The following is a 27,786-nucleotide window of genomic DNA, read 5'->3' as shown; positions in this document are numbered from 1 at the left end:
GAAGAACTCCCCACCCCCCCTTAAATTGAAAATGCTTAATGAATTGCGCTGTGAAAAGTAGCTGAAGCTAATCCAGTCGTTTTGTGAATTCTCCAGTGTTTCGCGGAGACTTGATGGGGCCCTCTGTATCTTGACAGGCTAATTAGACGCCAATTTGCATATCTTCCTTGTACCATTTTCCTTGTTCATGTGAGCATGAAATAGGATAATCTGCCTTTTGAACCTTTGTAGCACATCACACTAACGTCAGCAGGGAAAACAGGTGAGCTGTGACGTGAGCCCTCGGGCACTATGATGTCCGTTTCAGTCGACAGTAGAGGGCGTTGCAAGCGGAAAATGTCACCCTCGCAGAATAATCCGGAGTTAGCCACCCGCATTTCAAACAACGCAATCAATGTCAGAATAATAGAAGCGGTCGAGTCAATATGATGAAACATGGTGATTTATTTTTTTGGGGGGGATGTACGCGGCCATTTCCCCCTCTGACTCATGTCACAGTGTTACCTTTCAAGGTGAAAAAAACCAACAGTAATGCTTCAGATGGCAAGACCTTGAGATTAACATCGCTTTTGCCAGAAAACGAGATGGAGAGATAGCGAGGGAAAGCCGAGATAAATGAGGACAGAGCAAAAGGTCCATTGAAGTTGTCTACAATTCATAGCATGCATGTGTTTTATTTAGCTGGAATTGGTTGAGGGAGTCATGAGTTTATATATATACATATAGATATTTTTTTAATATTTATTTTTCTTTATTTCTATTTATTTCTTTTTTTAAATTTTCTATGTTTGCACTAGGATGGGAGCAGCTATCCGAATTTTGTTGTACAACTAAGTTGTAAAATGACAATAAAGGGCATTCTATTCTATTCATATAAAATTAATTATATAATATATATGAATATACTTCAAGGTATGTGTATTGGTATGTTTTGTTTATCAAAATAAGGTTGATATCAGTACCGATACGATATCGGTACTATTTTCTATGAGGTTGTAAATTGGTCAAATAATGCAAAACATATTTAGTACAGGTTCTTTGGTTGGCCTTCATTTTATTGTCTTTTTTTTTTTTGCCTAATGACATTCCATACCCTCTGCTATTCCCCCCTCCCCGTGCCCCCACTTACTACAAAAAAGGACCCGGGTCTACAAAAAAGTTGCTAGGTAGCTGGTGGAGTGTTGATATGATATGAATTATAATCTATCCTCCAGGTCCAATCTTTACTTAATTACTGGTCTGAAACACTAACACGCACACACGCTCGGCCCAAGAGGCCGAGTGTATTTTACCGGACGAGGGTCTCCAGGGTCAATTATGGCAGTGTAATGATTGTAATTGGCTAATTTTAAGCACATTACCCCACTTTATGTCTCATTTGCTCGGCGGTAATTTAGTGAAGGAGTCAAGGCTTGCCTGCCTCGGGGTGATAGATAGCAGCGAGGGTCTGAAACGGGAAACCGCTTGGGAAATTGGGTGTAGGAATGAGTTGCAGAGACCCCCGATCGGGGGGGGCTGAGACGCCAAGACAACAGCCCCATTTTCTATGGCGTGCCATTTAATCACCTTTTTCTCCACTGTCCATTTATTTCACGTGAAATAACGTTTGTCACACCGCCCTAGAGTTTGAACAAAAAGGTGGATACAAAAAAAGCGGGCAGAAAGGAAATTTCAAATGATTGACGGAGTAATGGACGAGGGCAGCGAGGCAGAGGCTAAACAGAACCGAGTTGAACGTCCAACTGATGTATACTTTCACACACTCTTCCAGCTCTGGAAAATGACACATTGACAAATTGAAGTGCTTTTCACAGAAGTTTCTTTTTTTTTCTCTTTTTTTTTTTTTTTTAAATAGGAAATAGCGGAAACTGAATCTGCCCGTGTTTTTCCTCTCGTCAGTCAGCAGCTATTGATGATAATGATAACACAATAGTGTAATATTTATTACCGTAATATATTTAGAAGTATTTATTGAGTCAGGCTTAAGTTCAACAACAGATGGATTTTTTTTTTTTTGGAAAAGCTAAAAAAATGGTAACATTTAAGTGTTATAGGTCAAACAATAAATCAAAAAAAATCTGCATCAAAATGGTGTGCAGCATAATAAAGCCATCTCTGTGGAAAATTTACTGTTGACCAATTTGATCACAAACTCCAATCAATGGCATCGCAGGAGCCGTCTGACTTTCTTATTAATATCATAAGAAATAAAAGCCACAGGTTTTTTTTCCTTATTAAAATAAAAGTCTTCATCTGACACTGATGATTAAACGTGACGGGGAATGATGGGTGAGATGGTCTACGATGACAACCGTTAACTAGCATGCGGCGATCAATGAAAGATGGCATATTGGTTATTAAGTTGTCCTTGCCAGCATACCCGAAGTGTCTTGCTCATTAGCTCTTCTTCAGATGTTGTTCTAAATGTATCTTTTGATAAAGGCTGAATGCAAAAAAGCAGCAAGGCAGCACCCAGCCGTATCACATGATGGCTTCAAGCTCTCCTTTTATATATTTAATTAAGAGTGTGTTTGCATGCATCAAGTCTCCAGGGGTTCTTAAATGCCACCTGTCATATTTTATTAGCTCCCAAGCTAAACATTAGACAAGGAGAATTACATGCTGACATCGCACTGCTAATGACTGACACACAATGCGATTTTCGAAGCAATGGATTTGAACACAAATGGTGGTGGAGCACACGTAGACATTATGAAATGGAATATTTTTTCTTCAACGGAAATCTGAAATTTCGTCTAGAAATGTGCCTTTAGCATCTTAACTGTTTCTCAAAAAGCCATTTAACAGTCAAGTGAGTGCGTGCACACAGCTCTGTAAATGAGGGAGCAACCAGCGCTAAAAGGAAGTGCCTTTGAGTGCACGCACATGATAAGATGTGAATAATTTGCTTATCGTAGTGAAAATCCCAGAGAGAAGAAATGAGAGGACATAATGCGAGATGATTGAGTGGCGCTTACACCTGTTAGTTGACTCTGGAGTCAATGTTAGCAAGTACAGTAATAATTTGATGGAACTCCACGCTACAATTACAGCTTCACGAATTTACAAAACCACAGAAGTCGTTTGTATGTCGTTTTTACTGGAGAACTTTAGAGTTCATTTGTTGAGTGGGTGGTCTGAAATCTGGAATCTGGTCATTATAATGTATTTTTTTTCCACTGTTTGTTTGTATATCAGCAGACTTCAGCTTCTTTTTATTTTATAGTCGTATCATGGTGATTCTGGAGGAATGGCAAACTTGAGTATGCATCTTAATGTGCTGGCATGTGTACATCTGTGCAAGGTGTCAGTTTGTCGCCCTGAGGTCAAGCGGTTGGTGTAACTACTTCCCCAAATGCAATTAAGAGGTGACCTATGATGTGAGCGAGCCCGTTGGGACTGATGAATTGCTCTCCGCAATTCACTCTTTCACTGACAAGACACCCATTGCACTGTCCTTCCGCATAAAAAAAAAAATACACACACACACACACACACACACACACACACACACACACACACACACACACACACACACACACACACACACACACACACACACACACACACACACACACACACACACACACACACACACACACACACACACACACACACACACACACACACACACACACACACACACACACACACACACACACACACACACACACACACACACACACACACACACACACACACACACACACACACACACACACACACACACACACACACACACACACACACACACACACACACACACACACACACACACACACACACACACACACACACACACACACACACACACACACACACACACACACACACACACACACACACACACACACACACACACACACACACACACACACACACACACACACACACACACACACACACACACACACACACACACACACACACACACACACACACAGACACATTTTAGGAGTACTTGCAATATGTCATTTTTAAAATAAATATATTGGCTGCTCACAATCCTGTCATTTTCATCATTCAACTAATTGGTCCAAAAATAAAATGTGTTCATTAGACCTTAACTGTATCATTCATCTTTTTTTTTTTTTTTGCAAGAGAAAATCTTGGAAGTCTTCAAACTGTTGGCTGCATGGCAGTGTCATTAATTATAACTTCATTTGCTGTCGAGAAATAAACAGATCAAAGCACAAGTCCGGCTTTGGTAAAAAAATAGAAATACAGAGCTGCGGCTAAGCTAACTTTTTAAATATCTTATCCTTCAGTCTACTTAATGTCCTCATCATAACCTCGGGAAAACCTTGAGACGAGAGAGAAAATCCCATTTAAGCTCGGAGTTGAATGGCTTAGCAGAAAGCCTTCATTTGTTTTCAGTTTTTTTCTCGCACCCCAAAAAAAAACGAGGCTAGAACATAGTGGAGGATGGTTGTGCTCAAAAGAAACTAGATATTTAAATAAATGGTCATTATGCGAGTAGGTGGATAGAATTACAGATAATCTGAGACATACGCTCTAATACAACAACAACCAAAAAAAAAGCTTTTACAATTTGCACAAATTATTCAGGATTATACCAAGCAAACAAATGACAATTAACCACGTCACCTTCTTAACCGAGATAAAAATGTGCATGCGTGTGTGTTCAGTAGGAGTTTGGTCGTATCTCGACAGTCAGGAGCGAGATGATGTGCCAGTCTGTCATTAATTAAATGCGAAGATGTGGGCCGAGTGTGAGCTTAGTTGAGGGAATGAAGGAATCAAAGCTTAAGACCGTCTGATACTCTGCCTGGGAAACACACAGGCTTCATCAGTTTAAAGCTTTTGAAGTATTTGCTTAAAAATCAATGGAAATGCACGATAGTATCATGCGAAAGACTTAAAATAAAATTAGATGCAGTACAGAGAAATTGCAATTTGTATTGGCGGCATCAAGACTAAAAAAATTCATATAACATTACTTTGTTTTCAAAACATTGCCTTCCTCAGTCATTGTTAAAAAAAACAACAATTACGCACTAGGTATATATATATATATATATATATATATATATATATATAATTTATTTATTTATGTATTTATTAATTATTTTTAGTTGTCTCTTACATCATATTCGCCCTCACCTCAGTGCTTTTTAAAATTTATTTATTTATTTATTTATTTACGTCAGGTCTGGCAGGCCAAGACTTCACTTGAATTATTCCAACAATCTATTTATTTATTTATTTATTTATTTATTTATTTATTTATTTATTTATTTTTAATTGTCTCTAACATCACATTCGTCCTCACCTCAGTGTTTTTCACTTCGGTGTCATTTCATCACGGCAAAGTTGCCAGTCGCGGTGACAGAATCACAATCCTGATTAGAAGTGATACTTCACATTGTTAAATTACTAAAAGCTGATTAAGGTGGATGTGTCCCACTGGCGAGGCGCTAATTGGGAAAGTAACTTGTCACTCCAAATAAAAAGTCAAGGCTTCATTCCTCCACTAATTTGTTTCAATTATGTTACAAGGTTTCCTGTCCATGGAGGCGATGTCATATTCATTTTGCGCTAATGATACACTTTGCTCTTAGCTAGCTTCTGAAACTGAATCTTCTGCGGACGAGCCGCTTTAGAGCGCCTCGTCGTCACATGTCAGTCATTCAAATTTGGCAAGGTTGTCTTCTCTGTGATGTGTTAAATATCAAAATATTTATTTTTACTTTGGGTGTTTTTATGTGTGGATTTTTTTTAATTGAATCCAAATGTGTTGTCCTTACGCTTATAAAAGCTACTTAAGACACCCCTAGGCACTGTATAAGAAAAAACTATAGTGGAAAAGGACTTAATGACATTGTTAAAATTTCCATCTAGATTTTACAGGCAACCTCTTACAACTTTACATTGTCTCATGTTTAATTGAGTTTTTTTAGACACTAATTAATTTTGCCCACATCTACTTCGTTAAAAATATTCAAGTGAAACTTTAAGATGTTTGCCGTAAGGTCAGTTCATTTGAAATACGTACTCACTTATTGACAGCTTGACATTTTCCATCACTGTGACATTTATTGACATTAGCCGTATTGTCACGGCCTCTTTCCTTTCGCCGTGAGCCCGAACGATAGCGTTATTATGTTGACTTTAAAAAGCCAGCCTTTACATTCCGCCATACCAGCCCAAAGATTAGACTTGGCTTTCATCCATGAATTTCCACGAATTTGAAGTGCTCCCTTAGGGGTGGAGTGCTGAGAAACAAGCTAAGTGGCAAGAAATGAAATGGATGCGTAAGGGGGGGGTGTACGCATATGTACATGTTTGCTGACAGTAAAAATAAGAAGAGAGGAAATCTGGACTATTTACATATCCAGCCGCGCATTTGCCACTTCCTCAGTCCTCTGCATAACTCAATTGCATTCCACTGTAAAATTGAATCCAGAAATATTTGCTACGATGGATGGAGCGGAAAATGGATTTGCATCCATCCACAAAGTGTGACCTGGAAATAACTTTTCACTGCTATCCACAAACTTGGTCACGTTGTTGTTTGTGGTATTATTAAGCGAAATGTTTTCCCCTCTAAATTCGCTGACTGGTCGTCTCGCACGTGTAAACATTACAACTTGCTCGCAAACTCAACTCGGAGGAGCAAATGAGGAATAAACATCCTTTAAAAATGGCCATGAACACTGCAAAACCTCAGCTCAAGAGAATGCTCTCTTTTAACCCGCTGGGGGTGTTTTTTTCAAATCTAATCAGGTTGAAAGAAATTCAGTAAGCAAATAGTGTTATACACCAGCACTTGATAATTCTGCGTTTGTGGAATATGGATTACCGTATTTCCCGCAGTATAAGGCGCACCTAAAAACTTCCAATTTCCTCAAAAGCCAACAGTGCGCCTTATAATCCGGTGCGCCTTATATATGGACCAATCTTGAGCCACTACGGCAGGCATGTCCAAATATATGGACAAAGTTTTAAAATGGGCCATTCATTGAAGGTGCGCCTTATAATCCAGTGCACCTTATAGTGCGGAAAATACGGTAAGCATAAAAAGCCACTTGTTTCTCTCCACCTCAGGGAGGCGGCCATTTTGAAAATGACAGAGTGGCTAACGGCTCAATTGGGGGGGAGACATTTGAAATGAATGACATTTCCATATTAGATGTGTTCTTGATTCATCTCTTTACTTTGATATTTTTATTTCTCATCAAGTTCACCCCTTTCATTTATTTTGTCGATACGGCCTTGACCAGAGTTTCTCGTTTCATTGTGATATCTAAGCCTTGCTCGGAGGGCAGTTCTGCTTTCACCGATTGACTCCAACAGATTAGATATGGTCGACAAAGGTCAAGGTTACAATAAGATGACATTGAAGTCATTTGTTGCGTACGATACCAAAAGAAACATGCGTCGCTATTGTCAAGTAATTACTCGCTTAAAAAAATAAAAAACACTCTTCCGTGTTTTTGCTTGTCTTTTTAGGAGAAATTTGTGCCTTTAAGATTTATGGCCAGGACATTCCTTTCGAGGCAGTGGTGTTGAATCGTACCTCAGGAGAAGGTGTACTGAGAGCCAGTGGCCCTGTGGACTGCGAGAACCAGAAGGAATACACATTCATTATCCAAGCCTATGACTGCGGAGCTGGACCCGGTGGGGCCGACTGGAAGAAATCCCACAAGTGAGTGCGGCATGAGCATGCACGACATTTTTTCAGCCCTCGTGTTATGCCGTTTAGTGAACAGTTTGATATTTCAAATTGTTTCCCACTGACTCAAAGCCACAAAATCTTACATGACAAAATAATTGCAAATGTAATTTACAAGATCTACTTGACATGAATTGAGAGAATGTGAAAATGGTATAATTTTCTCGTTGGAATAATCATTTGTGTATGACGGCTTTGCGGGCGCCTTTGTTTTGCCGTCACCGATTCATTTTGCCGCACAATGGAAACGCAGTTATAACAAAGGCGATTATTCAAGCTGTCTTGTAGCGCTAATGCTCTCTCGCTTGGAATGAGTCACGTGTGTAACATCTGAGGTGAGATATATAAGACAAAAGCTTGACTAGAACATGAATAATACGTACTTTTGCATCAGAGCTACGAAGACAGCGACACAAATGATTTACGGAGAGCCTGTCAAATGCACAAAAGCTTTCACAAAAAAAAAAAAAAATCCGGATTTAAACGAGTGAGACACAGCCGCAACTTTCTGATGTAGAACTAAAATTATTTTTCGTTCGGGTCAGCAGTAGTCACTCCCGTTCTGGAAGTAGCCTGGTGCTATGGCTTTGAAAACGTAATGTGGTTACCAGTTAAGCTAACAGTTATATTTCAGATAATAATATAACAGATAATATTTCCTTGTACTGGCGGCGGCGGCAGCGGCGCAGCCCTCCTTTTCATCGAGCGCCCGTCACTTCAGGCGTGCTGACGACGTCTGTTGACAGGATTGCGTGCCCGCCCGTGTACGTCGGAGAGCGTGCAGGCGTTCGTTGTGATTGACAGTGACATACATGGCATCTGGCATTGACAGTATCAAATCAAAGCCACTGCCGCTTCACTCATACAAGCAGTGAAAATTTGAATGCTTGCTATTGAAGGTACGAAGAGACGACGAGGTAAAGGGAAATTTATGAGCTCGGGGAGCTCTGGGATGAATTTCTCCGGTAGAAGATGAATGGCGCGCCATGTCCGTCCGTGTGTGTGTGTGTGTACGTGTCCTTATCACGGCATGACATTCTAAATAGGCCTCATTAAGCTAATGTCATTAATTTGCCAGATGTGCGTCCTCAGACACAAGTTACAGGGAAGGTCACGGAAAAAGCAAACTTGTGTGAATCATTGCTTGGCTTTTAAATTCTGCGAAGCAAATTTCTTCGCAGGTGCTCGAGAGAAGTGGGCGGCTTTCTATTTTTAGGACTGTATTCTCCTATAAATGCCCCCTTCTGTCTTCATCGGGTGTTCTTAAGATAGACCACAAAAAAGGTTTTAATTAAGTTTGATCACCACTAATGGATTCCTCCGTTCCCTTTTTCTTCATCCATCTTTTTGCATCTTGTCTCTGCTGCCCGTTCTCTCCATCAATCACTTCCAAACTACATGTCCCTCCCTGATGTTTCTCATCCATGCATTTCATGCTTTCTCCCAGGGCCGTGGTGCACATCCAGGTGGATGACGTCAATGAGTTTTGCCCCGTGTTTCGGGAGCCTCTATACAAAGCAGCAGTAACCGAAGGCAAGATCTACGACAGCATTTTGCAGGTATTTTGCTCACGCTATATGACGCCTGTGGTTGATAATATTTACAATATATACTGTATTTTCCGCACTATGAGGCGCACCGGATTATAAGGCGCACCTTCAATGAATGGCCCATTTTAAGACTTTGTCCATATATAAGATGTATAAATTTGGCCCGCGGGCCGGACTTTGGACACGCCTGCTGTAGTGGCTCAATATTGGTCCATATATAAGGCGCACCTGATTATAAGGCGCACTGAGACAAAGGTTTTTAGGTGCACCTTATAGTGCGGAAAATACGGTAAATTGACTTTTAGGAGTTTTTCTCTCCATTTCGCTCGATCTACTGTAGGAAACACTTTGTGATATCCCCATAGCCCCCCCCAAAGAAAAAAAAAAAATCCTAGTTCCGCCACTGCTCGGTAGCCAGCAGCTGAAGTGTATTTTGTGCTGTCACAGGTGGAGGCTTGGGACCAGGACTGTTCTCCACAGTACAGTCAGATCTGCAACTATGAAATTGACACTCCAGGCACGCCATTTGCCATCGACCGCAATGGTGAGTCTGTGTGTGTGCAATATTTGTTTAAAAATATGCAAGGGAAAGGACAGGTGGCCGTTTATTTTCACCTCAAAATAAAATACTCATTATTAGTTATAACGTATTATCAATATACTGCTACTACTCTAATAATTCACATAGTTAATAGTAGCAGGAAATAAACCATGAATAAACTAGAACCAAGATCTATTAGGCTAGTGTCTCTGCACACTTTCTTGATGGCTGGAGGACATTTTTGGGATTGATTTTCAATTGTTTTTTATTCAGCGCATGTCTAACGTTTCAGCTTTGGGCTATTTGCTTGCTCCTCCATGAACGTCCATTTCCACACTGTGTTGATCTGGATGAATTCAGCAAGATTCAAAGAAAAGGGCCAGCCGGAGGCCTTCATGTACTTTATGTGACTCTCTCTCGCTGTATATTTTTGTTGAGTGAATCGGCATAACAAATCAAATAAAGTGGAAAAAAAATTGTAACTGTACACTTGACATTTCGTGCACAAAGGAGATGAGATGGAATCGAGTGAGCTGGATAGTTCTTTCAAGGACACGTAAAAAAAAGAAAAGTTCTTAGCTGTGTTAATTAAAAGTCTGATGTTCTTTATTCAAATAACACAAAGGGTGACGAATTATTACACACTCTGTTTCATATCACAGTGTTTTGGGCTCTGTGTGATGCAAATGCAGACTACGGCTTTTGTTACCATGACGACTGGGGTGGAGCAAGACTTTTCCAACCCCTGTAGTGACATTTCCTTTTTGAAAAGCAATGAAGGGACACCTTAGCGAAGCAGCACAATGGCTCTCTCACCGACACATTTTCATAAATAGGTAGTTTAATCTTACTCCAGAAACCTTGTATATAAGCAATTTAAAAAGTCAATTTGCAAACTAAGGTGATCTGAATACGGACCGCTGGAATTGCCCAAAAAAATGAGTGTTGACTAATTTCCACTTTGTTTTGGTGGCCTTTAGGTAATATCAGAAACACGGAACGACTGAGCTATGACAAGCAGCAGAGCTACAAGATTCTGGTGACAGCCTTTGACTGCGGTCAGAAGACGGCAAAGGAGGATGTGGCCGTGCATATTGATGTCAAGCCTGTCTGCAAAGCTGGGTGGCAAGGTCAGAAATAGCCAAGCGACGGGCGGAAATCTATGTCGTTTTTTTTTTTTTATATATATATAAATCAACGTTATTGGTCTGTCACCACACCATCTGTTATTTTTATCAGCCAATATAAAGTGTTGAAAATAGTGTGAACAAATCTGTTTTGACCAGCCATTTTGAAATATTGCTTGTATAATTCAATAATTATTATTTTTGTGGAAATATTTAGAACCCGGTGAGTGTGAAATTGAAGCCTGCACACCCGTTTCCTCCAGGGAATTTAGTTTCATTTTAGACCAAATGTCTCTCATGGAAATCAAACCCTGTGGTGGAACCCTCCCCCCCCCAAAAAATAATAATAATAATAATGAAAGAAAAGCTCTAGAGAGAAAATTGGCTGGGAGCGTTTCCTTCAACATGGGAGTCTGCAATTGGAACCCGACTTTTTTCCTGCTGCCTCACCTGTCAGCGCTGACAGCATCTCACAAGTCCAACTCACCCAGGCCAGGAATAAAAGTGAGGAGGAGATCAAAAAAAGAAAACTCAAGGGAGAAAAGTGAGAAACTTCGAATCAGACAGAAATCTTCTTGCTCCTTCCTGCCGTTTTTAAAACATCTCCGACCTTTTACAGCGCGTGCGGCATTTAGCCATAATGTAGTTAGCTCTGTTCTCAGTTGAAAGGTCATTTTTTTGGACGTAAGATATTATGGTTAGTAAATTTGCTCACACATGAATACTCCCAGACAACAAGAAATGACAAATACAGGGAATTTTCTAAATATACCTGTCATGCGGTTTCACGCCAAGAGCTAAGAAGCGCCTTAGAGCTTCAAAACAACTCTTGTTACACCTACTTAACGGATTGGAACAAGACAAAAAACTAGTTCTTTTATATTCATGTCTCGACACCAATTAAATACTAATCCCCCCTACATTTTATGTGAAAATGACAGGAGCAGTCTTTTTTTTATAGACCAGCCTAATGAATCAAATGTCACATTCTGGAAACGGAGACATCCTGCACCAGTTACATTTATTTAAATGTCATATTGATCTAAGAGTGTTAAAAGATGTCAACATAAACTTTGAGCAAATATGCTGTATAAATAAACTTGACTTACTGGCACGTTCGCAGAGAGAGCAACTCTTCTCAAAAAGAAGCTTCAAGCAAGTGATGTTTAAACAATTGGTGTTGCAACACAGGTAGATCTGTGTCTAATCTAACAATAACACAGCTTGTTTTTTTTAAATCTTCAGGCTGGAATAAGCGTGTGGACTATGAGCCGGGCACTGGCAGCAAGAGTCTCTTTCCCAAGTTGCACTTGGAAACATGCGGAGAACCCTTGTCTGGTATAAAAGTCATGGTAGAGCTTCAGACAAGTCACATTGGGAAGGGCTGCGATCGAGAAACGTACTCTGAGAAGTCTCTGCAAAAACTCTGCGGTGAGTAGAAACATCTGAGTAGTTAGGGGGGGGCAGAATTGCAGTGGAAGCAACTACTGGAATAATAGAATAAAAGAAAACGAGGGATTGATTTGGAATGCCCGCTTGGAACATCCAGCTGCTGTTTAGCAGCAGAGGGTCGTCATGATGAGGGACAATGAAATTTTAATTAAACGTAAGAAATTACATTTGATGTCTCGCTCCGTTTTATTAACATTTCCAGTGTGCCTTTTGTAGTCGTGGAGACTGCTTGGAATTCCATTTAATATTCTTAATTAAGTCTCCGAGGCCATTCCAAAGTGTGACATGTTCATTATTGCGTTCCATTTATATTCTGGATCTCATTGTTAGCCAAAGACAGCTAAGCTAAAATCAGCTTGCATTGTATTTACAGTTGTCCCCCGCCTATTTGCGTTTCACTATTCATATTTTTTTTGGTGACTTCCCAAACACTCAAAGATCCCTCAAACTGTCTTTCTGAAATTACTTTTCCGACAGGCGCAGCATCGGGCAGTACAGATCTTCTCCCCGCCCCGAGCCCATCCACCAACTGGACCGCATCTCTCGTGACCGACAGTGGCCGTGACAGCGACCTCATCTACAGATTTGACGGACAACAGGCCGCCAACGTTCCCGATCACGTGGTGCCCCAAAACCTGACGGATCAGTTCACCGTTGCGACATGGATGAAACATGGCCCCAGTCTGGGACTCAGAGCTGAGAAGGAAACTTTGCTGTGCAACTCTGACAAAACTGGTGAGCACATTTAGTTCTAATTCCAAACAGTGTGAAAACCTGCAAAATGTTAGCTAGTGCTAACACAACATAACAAATCTCCTGACATTATGATTGATAAAATAACATTGGCTATGTGTTGGCATAGTAATGCTCAATCTCATATTTTTCTCCGAACCCAGACAGTGAGGGATCAAAACAACGCAACGTGCTACCAAAAAACAGTTCCAGATAGACGGCAGAAAATTGATAACATCTCACACTGATTTGAATGTTATCACTGTGTTTATTTTATTCAAACCCAAAGAACAACACTTGCTATGATAGATATGATTTTCCCAAAATATGGCTGTATTTATATTTGAACAGCGGCGGTTCAAATGACAAAAATGTTGAGTTCGCCTAAGCACTTCATTTCACACAGCCGGAAATATATGAGACATATTGAGGGGGGGGAAAAGTCATCTCAGGTGTCTGCATGTGTATTTGTGGATGGTTTTGCAGAAATGAACCGCCATCATTATTCTCTATATATTCACAACTGCCGGCTGGTCTTCCTGCTTAGAAGAGATTTCAGCCAACTTGATACTTTCAGACCTGCTGAATTCCACTGGAAGCTGGAGCAGGTAAGGAGTGTGTGTGTGATCGTTTTCTCCATTCATGTTTTTTGGACGTTTGCTTTTCAATGTAAAATTGTAGCGTCAGATGTATTCCGAACGTTATTCTCCATGAGTCTGATGAACAAATGTTTAAGCAAACAAATACAAAATTTACTTTCAAATTAATTCATCATGTAACAAATAACGCCATTATTTTGAATTAGGAAAGACCACTAGCTTAATGCTAACACACAATGCAAAATGTCATAGACAGGCTAATAAATAGCATTGATGTTGCTATGTTAAAACTTTAAAAATAGCATAGATGTTACCGAAGCAACAAATATTTAAAGCTCAAAAAGTGCATTTTTGACAGCGTTCACAACGATTAGAATTTCCGATTTCTTCAAAATGTGTTTAAAAACTAGTCAGCAAAACTACGCTACAGTTCAGCTGCTTTTCAGCTCCATCGCTAGATCAATGGCGGCAACCCTCCCCCTTCCCAGGATGACAAATAATACTGGTCTGTTGTCTTGTCATCCTCCGCTAGCCCGACATTGCTACAATACGGCACTTCTTTTCTTTTTTTTCCCCACTTTCAAGGTCTTCACTCTATCAAAAGTTATTCTGGTCTATTTCGATGCTGTTTGTCACCGAACCCTGCTCCCATAAATTCCCTCCCAACCAATGAGGTGAAAAGTAAATTTGGTTTGTTCCAATCTTTTGAAAGTAAACATGTTGTCTTTTCACTTAGTTTGTTTAGACTCGCTTATGTTTTGTTTTATTATCTGCAATGTTTCATCTTTACCTGCCTCTGACGTTTCTCCCGAGATACAAAAAGGCAAACATCACACTGCAGTTATTTTCGTCTTAAAGATGGTGCTTGCAACTAGTTATTAAATTGTTTTTAAAAAAAATCACACTCAGTAATAATTGGATTTGAAATCACATTACAAGGATATGTATAAAAATAAAAGAAAATTAAAAGGGGAGGGGGAAGACGTGTGAAAGTAAATATTTAGGGAACATGAGGTATAACAATCCACGTTTCCAGACAGGCGGAAACGTGAGGCGGCTAGAGAATGAGCGCGTTGCCATTTGTGTTATTGTCCGGCCTGGCTGGAAGCTGCTAAACCAAAAGCACTGCTTTTTGGATCTGAGCTAACGTCATGAAAAAGTGATATACCCTGAAGCCACACAGGTAAGGTCAAAGAAACCTAAAACACAGTTTCTTTCCAAAAATATAGCTGCAAGGTAAAAAGGCAGCCTTTGGTCATAATTTAACAATTTCATAAGACATGAACATATTCTGCAGGTATTGTTAGCGGATGGATGAATGAATTACATGTTGTTGAGTCAGTGTTGTTTTAGTTGCCCTAACCCAGGGGTGTCAATTTTTTTTTTTTTGGGGCGGGCCGCATTGTAGTCATAGCTTCTTTCGGATGGCCATTATGACTGTCAACCCAAATAAATGTATGAGCATCTCATATTATATACAGTAAAAGCTACAAAACAAATTGATGAACAACTCGTTTTCAAATCAGACGAGTAAAAACTGGTCAAATATTAACAAAAAAAGATATTAAAAGTGAAGACAATTAGCAATTCTAGTAATGACACGCACAATGATGTGGTGGGCCGTACCTGGCCCCCGGGCCTCGAGTTTGACATGTGCCCTAAACAGTCCCGATGGATAGATGAGTAGTACAGTCGAGAGCTGGAATGCAGCCAAGCACAAGGTCGGAGGGATTTGCAAGCAACGTTGTCGGGGCAAGAGGGAGGAGGTGACTACGGCGCGTCAGAACTGCTGCTCACTGTCCTCCTCGTTCCTCTTGCACTTAGGAAGGACACTCAATGGCTTCCGCTGCAACTCCATTTAGCTGTATTGATTTTTCAATTGTCACCCTAGAGAGGGGAGGCAGAGAGCCATGAAAGAGCGTTGGCAGGGAGCGGAAAAGAGGCCTCCATTTGCCAAATGGATCGAACACAAGCGAAGGAATGTGGCTCCTGATTGAAACCTTCTACGCAACACATTACAGCGCAAACTTGCTTTCTCCTGCTTTACGACTCATAGCAATGCTCGGGCACTTGGCCAAATGTGAATTAAGATTATAGCTTTGCTTCGGTTTGCTTGGCGGGCATAATAACAAAGCAGAATGAAAAAAAAAAAAGGGTACTATAAGGCGCACCAAAAACCTACAATTTTCTCAAAAGCCGACAGTGCGCCTTATATATGGACCAAATTCCTAAATTTAAATTGGCCCGAAGCATTGTGTCATGAAATCAATCATAAGTGGCCCGCTGAAGACTATGAATCATGAATCAAAAAGACTATGGATCATTATTTTGTGATTATAAAGTAATTTGTTGCGTCTGAAGTTGAAATAAAGATAAAATGGAAAATGATTTGATTTGGATTAAAAATCTGACATGATGCATTTATGGTGCGCCTTATAGTCCGGAAAATATGGTAGTTTGTTTTGAACTCATTCACTGCTAACCCAGTTAATATCTTTGACGTCTATAACCATCAATAACACTGAATGAATTCAAGTGCTTTAAGTTTGACTTGATATGGTTAGCCAAGCTACTGTGCGTGATGTAAAACGTTTGAAATAACCCAGCCGAAAATTCCCTGAATTGGTGAATGATGATACAGTGGGGGAACGCTGTATTTACAGGTTGAGATTTAAGCTAGAGAGAAAGTAACATTTATTTGAGCCGGCAGCCGTTTGGGAGCACAATTAGCGCTGGGCGGCGCCATGGCGTGTTGTGAATCGCAGATAAGTGTTCCAATTTCACTGCCGTGAAAACGGTTGTGGAGCATCATTTATCATGAAGGTACACGTCTTGAGTTCGATTACTGCGAATGAATAGCGGAAGCGGTCGGGATTGAACGTCCTGGCCCTCGTCTGCGACGCATCCTCACTTATCTGTTTTATCTGCTTGCTTGCAAAGTGCTTGTTGTGGCGCGACTCCCTCACTGCGTTGGGCTGATTAGAAGCGTCCCGTTGTTTCCGAGCAGATGGGATGGATTACTGAGGTGCTGAAGTTAAGACTTTTCAATGGGCCGCTACTCAGGCAGATTGAAGTTCATCCCATCTCTCCCTTAACAGCGAGAAAAATTCAAAGCTGAATGCAAGAATTCAAATTTTCAAAGTACTGGTCAACGAGCGATGAAGAGTACCGTATTTTGGTTTTTAGGTGCGCCTTATAGTGCGGACCTAAAAACCAAAAGCCTTATAATCCGGTGCACTTTATATATGAACCAATATGGATTTGTGGATGAGGACTAATAAACTTTACGTGTTTATTTTGTGTGTTGTGTGATATTAACGTTTGAGCAACGTTGAGTTATTGATATATTGTTATCGTTTTCACTATTTCAAGTGTTACTATATTGTGATTGCATTAACGTTTCAGCAACGTTGAGTTATTTTATTCTATGCGCCTTATAATCCGGTGCGCCTTATAGTGCGGAAAATACGGTAAATGGATTTTCATTTAAGACTTATTCCCACGCTGTGTGTTTGTGTGTGTTTGTTGAAGAGCCATCTAATGGCTTCCAAACCCTTCGGCTCCACATGCTGTTTATTTAATAAGCTTAACGTAAACTTGCACTGGCCAAATGTTAAACATTGGTGGCGGCTTATGCGGTCCCTCATCACCCGTGGTGTTTACAATGCGGCGGGAAAAAAAGTGATCGCAAATCAACTTAAATTTACAATAGATTGCTATTATATGGCTGCATTAATGCAAGGACACACTCAGAATGAAGTCAGAAATATTTTACTCCACTCTCCTCTGTATTAAATCTATCAGATACTCATGAATATGTCGCAGCAATTTAGCAGTCAACAAGATCAATATTATTCTGTGCAATATATTGCATATAATATATATCATATATATATATATATATATATATATATATATATATATATATACATAAAATATATATATATATATATATATATACATAAAATATATATATATATATATATATACATAAAATATATATATATATATATATATACATAAAATATATATATATATATATATATACATATATATATATATATATATATATATATATATATATATATATATATATATATACATAATATATATATATATAAAAAAAAACTTTTTCCTCACCCCCCGTGGGTGGTATCTTTTTCCCTTCAAGCTCGGGTCCTCTACCAGAGGCCTGGGAGCTTGAGGGTTCTACACAGTATCTTTGCTGTTCCTAGTACTGCACTTTTCTGGACTGAGATGTCAGATGTTTTTCCTGGGATCTGTTTGAGCCACTCCTCCAGTTTGGGGGTTACTGCCCCTAGTGCTCCAATGACCACAGGTACCACTGAAGTCTTAACTCTCCAGGTCTTCTCCAGCTCTTCTCTGAGCCCTTGATATTTCTCAAGTTTCTCATGTTCCTTTTTCCTAATGTTACCATCATTTGGGATGGCTATGTCAACCACAACGGCTTTCCTCTGCTCTTTGTCCACTACCACAATGTCCGGTTGGTTCGCCATTACCATTCTGTCTGTCTGGATCTGGAAGTCCCAGAGGATCTTGGCTTGGTCATTCTCTACCACCTTTGGAGGTGTTTCCCACTTGGATCTTGGGACTTCCAGTCCATACTCTGCACAGATGTTCCTGTACACTATTCCAGCTACTTGGTTATGGCGCTCCATGTATGCTTTACCTGCCAGCATCTTACACCCTGCAGTTATGTGCTGGATTGTCTCAGGACCTTCTTTGCACAATCTACACCTGGGGTCTTGTCTGGTGTGGTAGATTTGGGCCTCTATTGCTCTGGTGCTCAAGGCCTGTTCTTGTGCAGCCAGGATCAGTGCCTCTGTGCTGTCCTTCAGACCAGCTCTTTCTCGCCAATGGGCGAGATATATATATATATATATATATATATATATATATATATATATATATATATATATATATATATATATATATATATATATATATATATATATATATATATATATATATATATATATATAAAATAATTTATGGCTCAAGCCCCGGTGATAAATAAAAAATAAAAAAATACATAAATAAATACATAATTAAATACATAAATAGAAATAAATTAGATAGTTGGGGAGGTGCTAGTACTCTTGAGCAAGGCACTGTTTGTCTAACGTCTCTCCTTGCACGGCCCCTCGTGTGTTATCGCGTGTGCTGTATGAGTTACAAAAAAAAAGATTAAATTGAATTTCCTTTTGAGGGATTGTAATCAGTATAATAATAAATAAAAAAATAAAATCATGTGAATGAGATCTAAAACAGTAGCAAGTGGCGAGTCAGAGGAAAGAATAATCAGATCGGATATTCGACTTGGCCAGGCCAACTTAGCACTCATTTCCACAGGCTCTCAGCCAGACATCCTTTAAAAAGCAATTAATTCCACTTGTCAAGTCAAGTGCATATCCAAATCCAAAATGTGAGCTGGCGGAATACAACCTTTTAAAATAACACCTGATATGCACTGTGCTATAATCAATACGCCAGTTGACTCGGATTCGGCCGCAAACACAACGATACAAATGAACGTTTATTCCAAATAATAATATATATAGATTGTAGTATAAAATGGTATCGCTATCATTATAGAAATACGTTCAAATGCTGCATAAAGTATTATAATCAAATCTTGGTGCAAAATGAGGAGACCGCAATTATACATTGATTGTATTCCCTGAAAAAAATGTATTTAGCTTTTCAAATATTCACTGATATGCACAGTGTGTCTCCTTGAATTCCCACTTTCCCATTTCCTGTTTATTTTACTGCCATAATAAACAGCAAGTGTTTTGAGGTGCGTGTAGCGATTAGAAGCACATTCATTCCTGCTGTTTTTCTATCTTTGTGTGGCAAATGAAAAGATATTTCCCTCTTTAGTGCAAATAAATCAACTCAATCCTTCACGGCAAATGCGGCATGGGGGGGGTATCAAAGTGGCCTCAAAACTCCCTGATGCCTCAAAAGGAGATTCACAGTCAAAGTAATGCTGGTCTTTGATTGAGATAATATATTTGTGTTCTGGAATGAACATGGCAGCTATCAAGCAGATATCTAAAGCACATAATATACAATTTTTTTGATGAAGATTAATCAGTTCCGCTGAGGTTCTTCTGGTGTGTGTGCCTTGGCCACCAGGGGGCAGATTAATATAAAAATACAAATATGGAAACATCTCCTTAGTCAGCGGCAGGAGAGCGTTTTTTTTTTTTTTTTTGCAGAGGATAAAGAATATATGACTGTAGGTAATATGTTTTTTTTTTAGTATGCAATGTGTAATTGTCTCTGGTGATTAGTTTGACTGTAAACTACAAGTGGGAGCTTTTAATCATATTTTTTAAAGAATTGTTCACTGTCTAACATAATGCCGCCTGTCGGAAAATTGAGTTGACTGCCACCTCCCGGCGTTGTTATAATACCTCAAGAATATAACTGCCACCATCTATGTTTTAAAAGAAACCTCCCAAAATATTGCAGGAATTATTTTTTTTGCGGCCGCTTGACTGAACTGAGTGAACCTAATTTGAGATTCAGACATCTACGCAAAGCAACGCATCAGCAGCCACCTTTCAAGCCGGAGCCTGTCAAATCCAGCAGCCATCAAAAACCTGGTGAAACACTCATTTTAAATGGATTGTCACTCAACGTATGTCCTATTGGATTTTAATGAACAGCCCATTAGCTGTCAGCAAAAAGCCATGAGCAGAACCATCCAAAACTGAGATGAGTCATTTTCTCTAAAGAATGCATAACCATCCTACTTTAGTAACTAGCTTCCCTTTGGTTGACGTACTATGTAGTAAGGTAAAAAAAAAAAAAAAAGTCTTGTTGCCTAGTGACTGACTCGTCTATCTTCTTTTTATTCCCTTCTGCAGATCTGTGACAAAGAGTGGCACTATTACGTGATCAATGTGGAATTTCCTGCTGTGACTCTCTTTGTGGATGGAGTGACCTATGAACCCTACCTGGTGACAGATGACTGGCCAATCCATGCCTCACAGATCGATACGCAGCTCACAGTGGGCGCCTGCTGGCAAGGTTGGTGTGTGTGTGTGTGTGTGTGTGTGTGTGTGTGTGTGTGTGTGTGTGTGTGTGTGTGTGTGTGTGTGTGTGTGTGTGTGTGTGTGTGTGTGTGTGTGTGTGTGTGTGTGTGTGTGTGTGTGTGTGTGTGTGTGTTAGCGTGTCAGATGAACCTTTTTCGTTTACATCTTACGTTCCTTTTTCTGCAAGTTTGACGTTATATTAACAGTGAATATAAAAAGTGTGAATCCCTGTTAAAAAAAATGACTGATTTGAATATTTATCACTTTTTCTAACTGTTAATGTGATTGCTCTGCAAAAACTGAAATGAACAATGCTAAATAGCAGTCGGTGCGGCACAGAAGCTTTTGGCTTCCGCTCGAAAGAAAGGGAGAAAAAGACTACTAGAACAATTGCAATTTGTTTGAATTTGAATGTGATTGGTTAATTCCGAATTCCCACTTTGAAGAGGGTGTGCACACTTGTGCAACCACATGATTGCAGTTTTTACTTCACATTATGGTTTGGAAAAAAGATTTGAATGAAAAACTAAGGCGAGTTATCATATTTCTTCAAAAAATGTTTGTCCTTTGAATCTAATAATAGACACAGTGTCCCAATTAGTTACGGGTAGCTTCACTTGAACAAATAAATGCCTCTCTCTAAAAAATAATTTTAAAAAAAGCCTAAATTTTTCCACTGCCAAATAAAATGGTCCTGGCTGCAGTCTTGTTCACTTTCAGAAATGAAAGAGTTGAACTGCTGAGCCCAATTGATGGCCGTTGCTAAGGAGAGCAGCATGTAAAGTGAGTCCCCCGTTAATACGTGCAAATGTGGAGAATTACACCGCACGCTGTAAGCAATTACTCTGTTGTTTGTACTAAAGACCTCCCCACTAACAGACATCATCTCAAATTGGTACGCTCACAAATGCGCTACTTAGGGCAAGACGAGGTTCATAAACTACAAGCGGCAATTCTTTGCTGCCATATTAACGTAAGAATACAATTTAAAATTTCTTACATTAAATATGAAGTAGCTTTTTCCTAACATTTCACTATAATTGCTATGTTGCACGTGGTTCAAGGGTTTGAAACAATTTCAGTACGTGTAATTGGATGCCAGATGAATGTCTAATCAAATTTTATCACCTATATGTTGCCATGGCAATGTAATCTGCCTAGCGCCTTCAGAATTACTATGTAACTTTGACTACTGTAATTTGTACTGGGACTGAAATCTTACAACAAACATTGAAATGGGACGTCAAGCCACTGCCAAGCAATTTCGAATTAAATTCACGTTTGAAGTGCATACGCGGGAGAATGTAGGAGAGAAAAATAAATAGAGATTAAGATGTATGCCTTGGGGCTGTGAACATTTCTTTTGAAATGGAGAGGCATGAGCAAAGTAGGGATCAAACGACTGGTTGCAACAAATGGGAAGAAAAACGCAGCGATGATCGCGTTGTAGTCAATTTGAGCTGCTGTGCGATGATTCGCCTCATTTTAAAGAAATGTGCTGGGGGGGGTAGACCAACAGCAGTGATGGGCGCTGCAGCTCACCTAAATCAAAGTCCATATTGAAAAAACATCTTTCCAGAGAACATTTCTCCGGTCATTTGAAATTCTTTCCCTCTTGAGCTTGATTGCAATTTCCTTTTCATCATCATCATCATCGTCATCATTTCCTGCCATTTTGCCTTTTCTGACTTCTCGCTGTGAATTTGTGATTGTGAGAGAAAGCCCTGAAGGAGGGATTAGGCAGAGTGAATGGGCCACAACTTTGCCAGCTATTACATCCCAATGAAGCTGCCTTAAGCTTCACTAAGCTGCAACTGATAACTTTGCAGGCCATTAGTGAGCAAGATTGCCTTTCAGGCTCTCATTTCACTAGCGGAGCCCCAACGCCCCCGTTCACCAACCTTTTACCCGGAGTCAACATCACAATAATGAAGTGTGTGGACTCAGACATGCACACTCTGTCCACCGCCTGGCAGCAAGAGAAATATGTTGCCATGTAACATGCACAATGTGTCTGTTTTCTTTTTGTATTATTTTTTTTCCCTCACTGTTTGAAAGAAAGCCCTTTTGGTATTCTCACCATGGGGCCCATAGTGGCAGAGCCAGAGGGTGGCTAATAGGTAGGCCTGGGGAAAAAAAAAAAAAAATCAAGGTGGGCCTGATTTTTTCTCTCTCACTGAATCCTCTTGTCTTGACACATCGCATTTTAAAATAAAAACTGAATAAAATTCAAATCTCGCGAGACAACCACATGCCGAGATAATCACAATCATGCTTGTGCCACAATAAAATAAAAATTTCTGACTTACCATTACAGAAGGTGGAGTCTTCTGGGCTGAGTTCAAAACATTGATTATGTCATGATGATCAGAGCTGTCCATCATTTCTTTTTCAAATGACAAAAGTGTCAAATTGTTGAGGCGTCCTTAGGCGTGTCTGGATCCTGTTTGTTGTAGAGAAACGCTCCAGGTGGTCAAAGGGTTATAATATCCACATATTTGGAAAAATGTCCGATGGGCACCTGTCCAGGATTTCCATCAATGTTGGAAAGGGTTGAACGTGTCTTCAGTCTCTTTGTGGGATTTCAATCTTGGCACACAGCATAGCGACGTCCGGTCCAGGAAAAACCAGAACATGTTCCAGGTTCGCTGATTAATTAACAGGATGGGCCGGCCGGTGTCAGGGTCAAAGATGAAATATTAGGATAAGAGACTCCTGCCTAAGATGGCGACGAGGACGTCCCACGTTTATCAGGGCAACAAAAATCTCGTGACCAACCGCAACAATTACTGTACTCGCATTTTCTGTGCGTGTTTATTTGATTTTTTTTTTCGTTCAATTACTGGCACATACAATTGTTTTGCCACTGCTTACCTCTAACTACACAACGACAACGACCCGATTGTTGTTGAACTGGAGCGTCACGACGCTTATGAGTTGAAAAGTTCGATCACGTAAAAGTTGTTTTTTATTTTTGTGTAGTTGGCTATATTTGATTCTTAATAGTCTATGAAATAAAAAACACGGTGTAACGCAAATTTAAAAAAATAATGTAAGAATAATTTAGTTTTATTTTTCCATTCCCGCCCGTCATGGACCATTGCAATTATTGGATCTCAAGTCTTGATGTATCAAATAATATTATAAAAACAGACAAAAATAATAACACTGGGCACTGATTTGCATTCATTCCAAATCTGCCCTATTTTTTTCTTTATCATATCAGGTTTCAATAGTCTTGGTTTCACACTACAAATGCAATGCGCAATAAAAATGTCCTGCCGCTCACTCTTAAGTGTGTGTCTTTAAAACACAACAAGGAAGAAAAATGACCCAAATGCTGTCTCCTGAGGCAGGAAAACACTTCGACTTTTACTTTAGAACGAAAGCAGAGGCAACATTTAAAAGAAAAGAATTTCCTCCGTCAACAAACATTGACGTGGCATAAATAGTTTACGAGCAACACAGAAAATGAAAGCAGTCCAAGAATGGTGACATGAATACTCATTCAAAGTGACACTTTCTGCATTGAGTTACAACTTTGAAGCTTTATTCACTGGCTTGAAAAAGACGTGTTTCCTTGCTGTGACAGTTGCGGAACAATCTTGGATGAACATGCATTGCATTCGTTGCGTCTGTCAAACTTGTGCACAAAATTCCCAAGAGGAAGTGTCAGAATATCGACGCTGATGTGCCAGATGTTGAGCGCCTGTCGCGTCACATTTACATGATTACTCTTATTCGAGCCATGTCGCACAGATTTTTGCGTGCATCACATTTGTTGGGGATATTTTACAGACCCACCCACGATAAACCGCGATATAGACAGACAGAGGCTGTAAAAGTACATTTTTAAAAATAGTTTTCCCCCTCTCAGGTTACCAGCACATTGAAACTTAAAAGAAAGTGTTTAATTCTTAATGACATCACTAGAACACTTAGTCTGACGCTTCTCCCATTGAAATAGAACTTTTTCTTCTCTTCCCTTCCAATTGTCCTTTATTGACCCACTTCTTATTTTCCACCTGCACGCCCAACCTCACCTCCCCTTATCGCACTTCTCTACTTTCTCTTCTTGTTCCTTATCTCCTCTATTCTTTTCCCTCATTCCCGTTTAGGTGGCGAGGTAGCGACTCCGAGGTTCACCCAGTATTTCCGTGGCAGCTTGTCGGGCTTGACGATCCGCCCGGGCCGCATTGAAACCCAGAAGGTTATCTCCTGCTTGCAGGCCTGCAAAGAAGGTCTCGATATTAACTCCCTTGAAAGCCTAGCTAAGGACATCAAGGTGTGTGGTTATTGGGGGGAAAGGGTTAGAAATACACACACACACACACACATCTTACTGCTATTGTATAGTTGTACAAGCAGTGACGTAGCTCCTCTTGATGTTTATTAATTATTAAACATAATCAATATCAATCATCATTAAGATGACCAATTTAGTGATCAATAGGATCACTTTGATACCATCTTTTGGCCCCTTGCTGTCAAGGAACTATCTCCAAGTGAATTTAGTAGTTTCATTAGAAATTTGCCTTCATCTGGTGGCTTCTGTAGGAATTACAAATGCTTATTGTATTATGAAAAGGCCTTGTCAATGTTCGCAGCTATGATAATTGCTTTTGCCACGTCTTTTTGCAGTTCCATTTTAACCCTGCACAGTCAATGCTAGTCATGGAAGGGGAGGATCTGGACAGCATCAACACAGCCATGACCAAGGTGTCCTACATCAACTCTCGCCAGTTTCCAACACCGGGCCTGCGACGGCTCCACATCAGCACCACTGTACTGTAAGTGCAATTTTTTTTAAATCCATCGGATTTGTTCAGCCATCACAGTGGAAAATATGTCTTATGAAAGAAACCCCTTTAAAGGTATAGAGGAACGACTAAATATAAACTAACAATCACTAAATTAAAAATGAGAAGCAAATGATGATATAGCGCGGCTGGCCGTACCTTCAAGTGAATCCAGCCGCTCAATCACAAGCAGTAATAGAATCACTGTTGCCATGTTCCATTGCTTACGTGTCAGATGTTTCGGGGAGGACGCGTGTCTCTCCATCCCAGACGTCAAGGCGGTGGTCATGGTGCAGCCGCCCAGTGAACCGAGAATCACCATTACGGGATCCGGTCGACTCGTCAGACCCGCCGGTGACCTTCGCGCTCCAGTGGGCGTGGCTCCTTTCAAGGAGCTCTACATCACCAGCACAGTAATGAAGGGAGACGGCCTCAGTGGATGTGAGATGTCTGCGTTTGCAGGAAATGTCTGACAGCATTGTCAGTGCTCTCCGTGAGGGATTTATGGTTAAGAGTTGGATCATTTTTTCTGTCGCTGCGTGCAGCCCGCAGGCCAGGTGTGATGGAGGTGATGCATAACTTGGACTACTGTGATATCTTGGTGATTGGGGACGAGCTGAATCCTGAAAGAGAGAGCCTACATATTCATCACAGCGCTCTGCTGGGAAAACACCTCGACGCCACCAACTCCACCTCGGGAATATCAATATATGGTAAGTTTCAACACCTGCAGATGAATCACATATTGTGTTTTGGAAAGTTCACTGCTTTCATTTTTGTGTTCAAAGTTGATTTTATCACAATGGGTCGTGACCTTTTTGTTACTGAAGTAGTGATTGGTTTTGTGCTCTCAGTAGGGTTGCAGTCAGGGATTGATGATACCATGGGTCTTTTTTACTATATACTTACTCATTGAAGCTCCATTTTTTTAGTGTCAGATGCTACTGGCTTGTCTTGTGCAAGAATTATTTTATTGCTAAAGGCACTGTTTTCTGGTTTGTTTTTTTTAAGACCATAAAAAAAAAAAAAAAAGGTCAGTTCAAAATGTTGAAAAAGTTGCAGAGGTCATTTTAACGCCTTCAGGCATCTCCAAAGGGGGCCTACTATCACGCATCCTATGCCAGGCCAAAAAGAAATCACTAAACTGACCTCTGAGTCACTCAAGGGCCCCAGACACCAGAGGCTTGCCGCTAATCAGTTTTACTTTGTAGTTTTGCTGCACATTTTTTATATATATGTACTAATATTTACACCTTAAAATATCTTCCCATATATGCTGTGCACACTTTTTCATCATATTTTAACAGATAGGTGAACCACAGGGATCTGTGCCAGAGCCCTTGCAATAGTCACTGTACTGTAAAAATATTCTGACTAATTGAGTGAAATGGATTAATTTCCTGATATGGTGCTGCAAAATAGCAATGTGTTAACGTGAATTTTGCGTGTGCCAGGGGTGGACTCCATGGCCCACTATGAGCAGGCAGTGCGTCAGGTGCGCTACAGGAACTGGCGACCTGCCACCCTGACTGAAAGAAGGTTCCGACTCACCTGCTCGGAGCTTAACGGCCGTTACACCAGCAATGAATTCATCCTGGAGGTTATTTTTTTCTTTTTTATACCTAGCTCCACTATGAGGACACGTTGATCGTGATCCCAAACGATTATCCAGCCTCCTCATGTTTAAGTGGCTTGCCATCTTTCCCCCTCCTCACACTTGACTCCCTTGCATTGTCTTTTGCTGCAATCTCTGAATCTTCAAGTGTTCTTGTGCCACTCCAGGTCAGTGTTCTTCACCACGTCAAGCCGGTGGAGCATGTCAATCACATGCCAGCTCAGGCGCAGTACATAAGAGCCGTTCATCACCCACTCATGATACATGCTCCTAATTCCCACATGTCAGGTAAGACATTTATATATCATGGTATTTAAAAATGGATAAACACAAAAATGGTCTGACTCTACTGTTCAAATTGTACTTTTTTCATGTGCAGGACCAGCACCTCCAGCAGCCACAGTTGTTATTGTGGTGTGCATCGCCGCCCTGGTGGTCATTGTAGTAATTGGCGTGTACAGAATCCACGCTACTCATCAGGAGAGCTACCGAGAGGAAGAGGATGGAGCCAAAGAACCTGAGCTGGACTGGGACAAGTCTGCACTCAACATCACTGTAAACCCTATGGAGGTAACTAGCGAACCTCATTTTGATGTATGTGTACTTCA

At 40.2% G+C, this 27,786-nt stretch overlaps 1 protein-coding gene and 1 long non-coding RNA gene across 2 annotated transcripts in view; one reads left to right on the top strand and one right to left on the bottom strand.

The window, feature by feature from the left end:
- The window catches only part of LOC148387128 (uncharacterized), a 49,237-nt gene extending 25,571 nt beyond the window's left edge, over window positions 1-23,666 (bottom strand). The window contains exon 1 of the long non-coding RNA XR_015862634.1: window positions 23,074-23,666. This is a non-coding gene — a long non-coding RNA (uncharacterized LOC148387128). The remainder of the gene's footprint in view (window positions 1-23,073) is intronic.
- Window positions 1-27,786, top strand: part of LOC148387127 (calsyntenin-2-like) — a 55,372-nt gene that overhangs the window by 26,020 nt on the left and 1,566 nt on the right. The window contains exons 3-17 of the mRNA XM_088396597.1: window positions 7,474-7,669; window positions 9,144-9,255; window positions 9,694-9,790; window positions 10,768-10,917; window positions 12,160-12,345; window positions 12,844-13,101; window positions 13,585-13,706; window positions 20,597-20,759; window positions 24,883-25,049; window positions 25,406-25,554; window positions 25,799-26,004; window positions 26,109-26,276; window positions 27,018-27,163; window positions 27,346-27,466; window positions 27,558-27,748. Coding sequence (XP_088252723.1) covers window positions 7,474-7,669; window positions 9,144-9,255; window positions 9,694-9,790; window positions 10,768-10,917; window positions 12,160-12,345; window positions 12,844-13,101; window positions 13,585-13,706; window positions 20,597-20,759; window positions 24,883-25,049; window positions 25,406-25,554; window positions 25,799-26,004; window positions 26,109-26,276; window positions 27,018-27,163; window positions 27,346-27,466; window positions 27,558-27,748 — 2,432 coding nt within the window. The remainder of the gene's footprint in view (window positions 1-7,473; window positions 7,670-9,143; window positions 9,256-9,693; window positions 9,791-10,767; window positions 10,918-12,159; window positions 12,346-12,843; window positions 13,102-13,584; window positions 13,707-20,596; window positions 20,760-24,882; window positions 25,050-25,405; window positions 25,555-25,798; window positions 26,005-26,108; window positions 26,277-27,017; window positions 27,164-27,345; window positions 27,467-27,557; window positions 27,749-27,786) is intronic.

The sequence above is a fragment of the Syngnathus floridae genome, chromosome 14, assembly GCF_059516105.1.
Source record: "Syngnathus floridae isolate MCC-2025c chromosome 14, RoL_Sflo_1.0, whole genome shotgun sequence".
NCBI classification, from domain to species: Eukaryota; Metazoa; Chordata; class Actinopteri; order Syngnathiformes; family Syngnathidae; genus Syngnathus; species Syngnathus floridae.
This window is presented reverse-complemented; position numbering and strand designations above follow the sequence as displayed.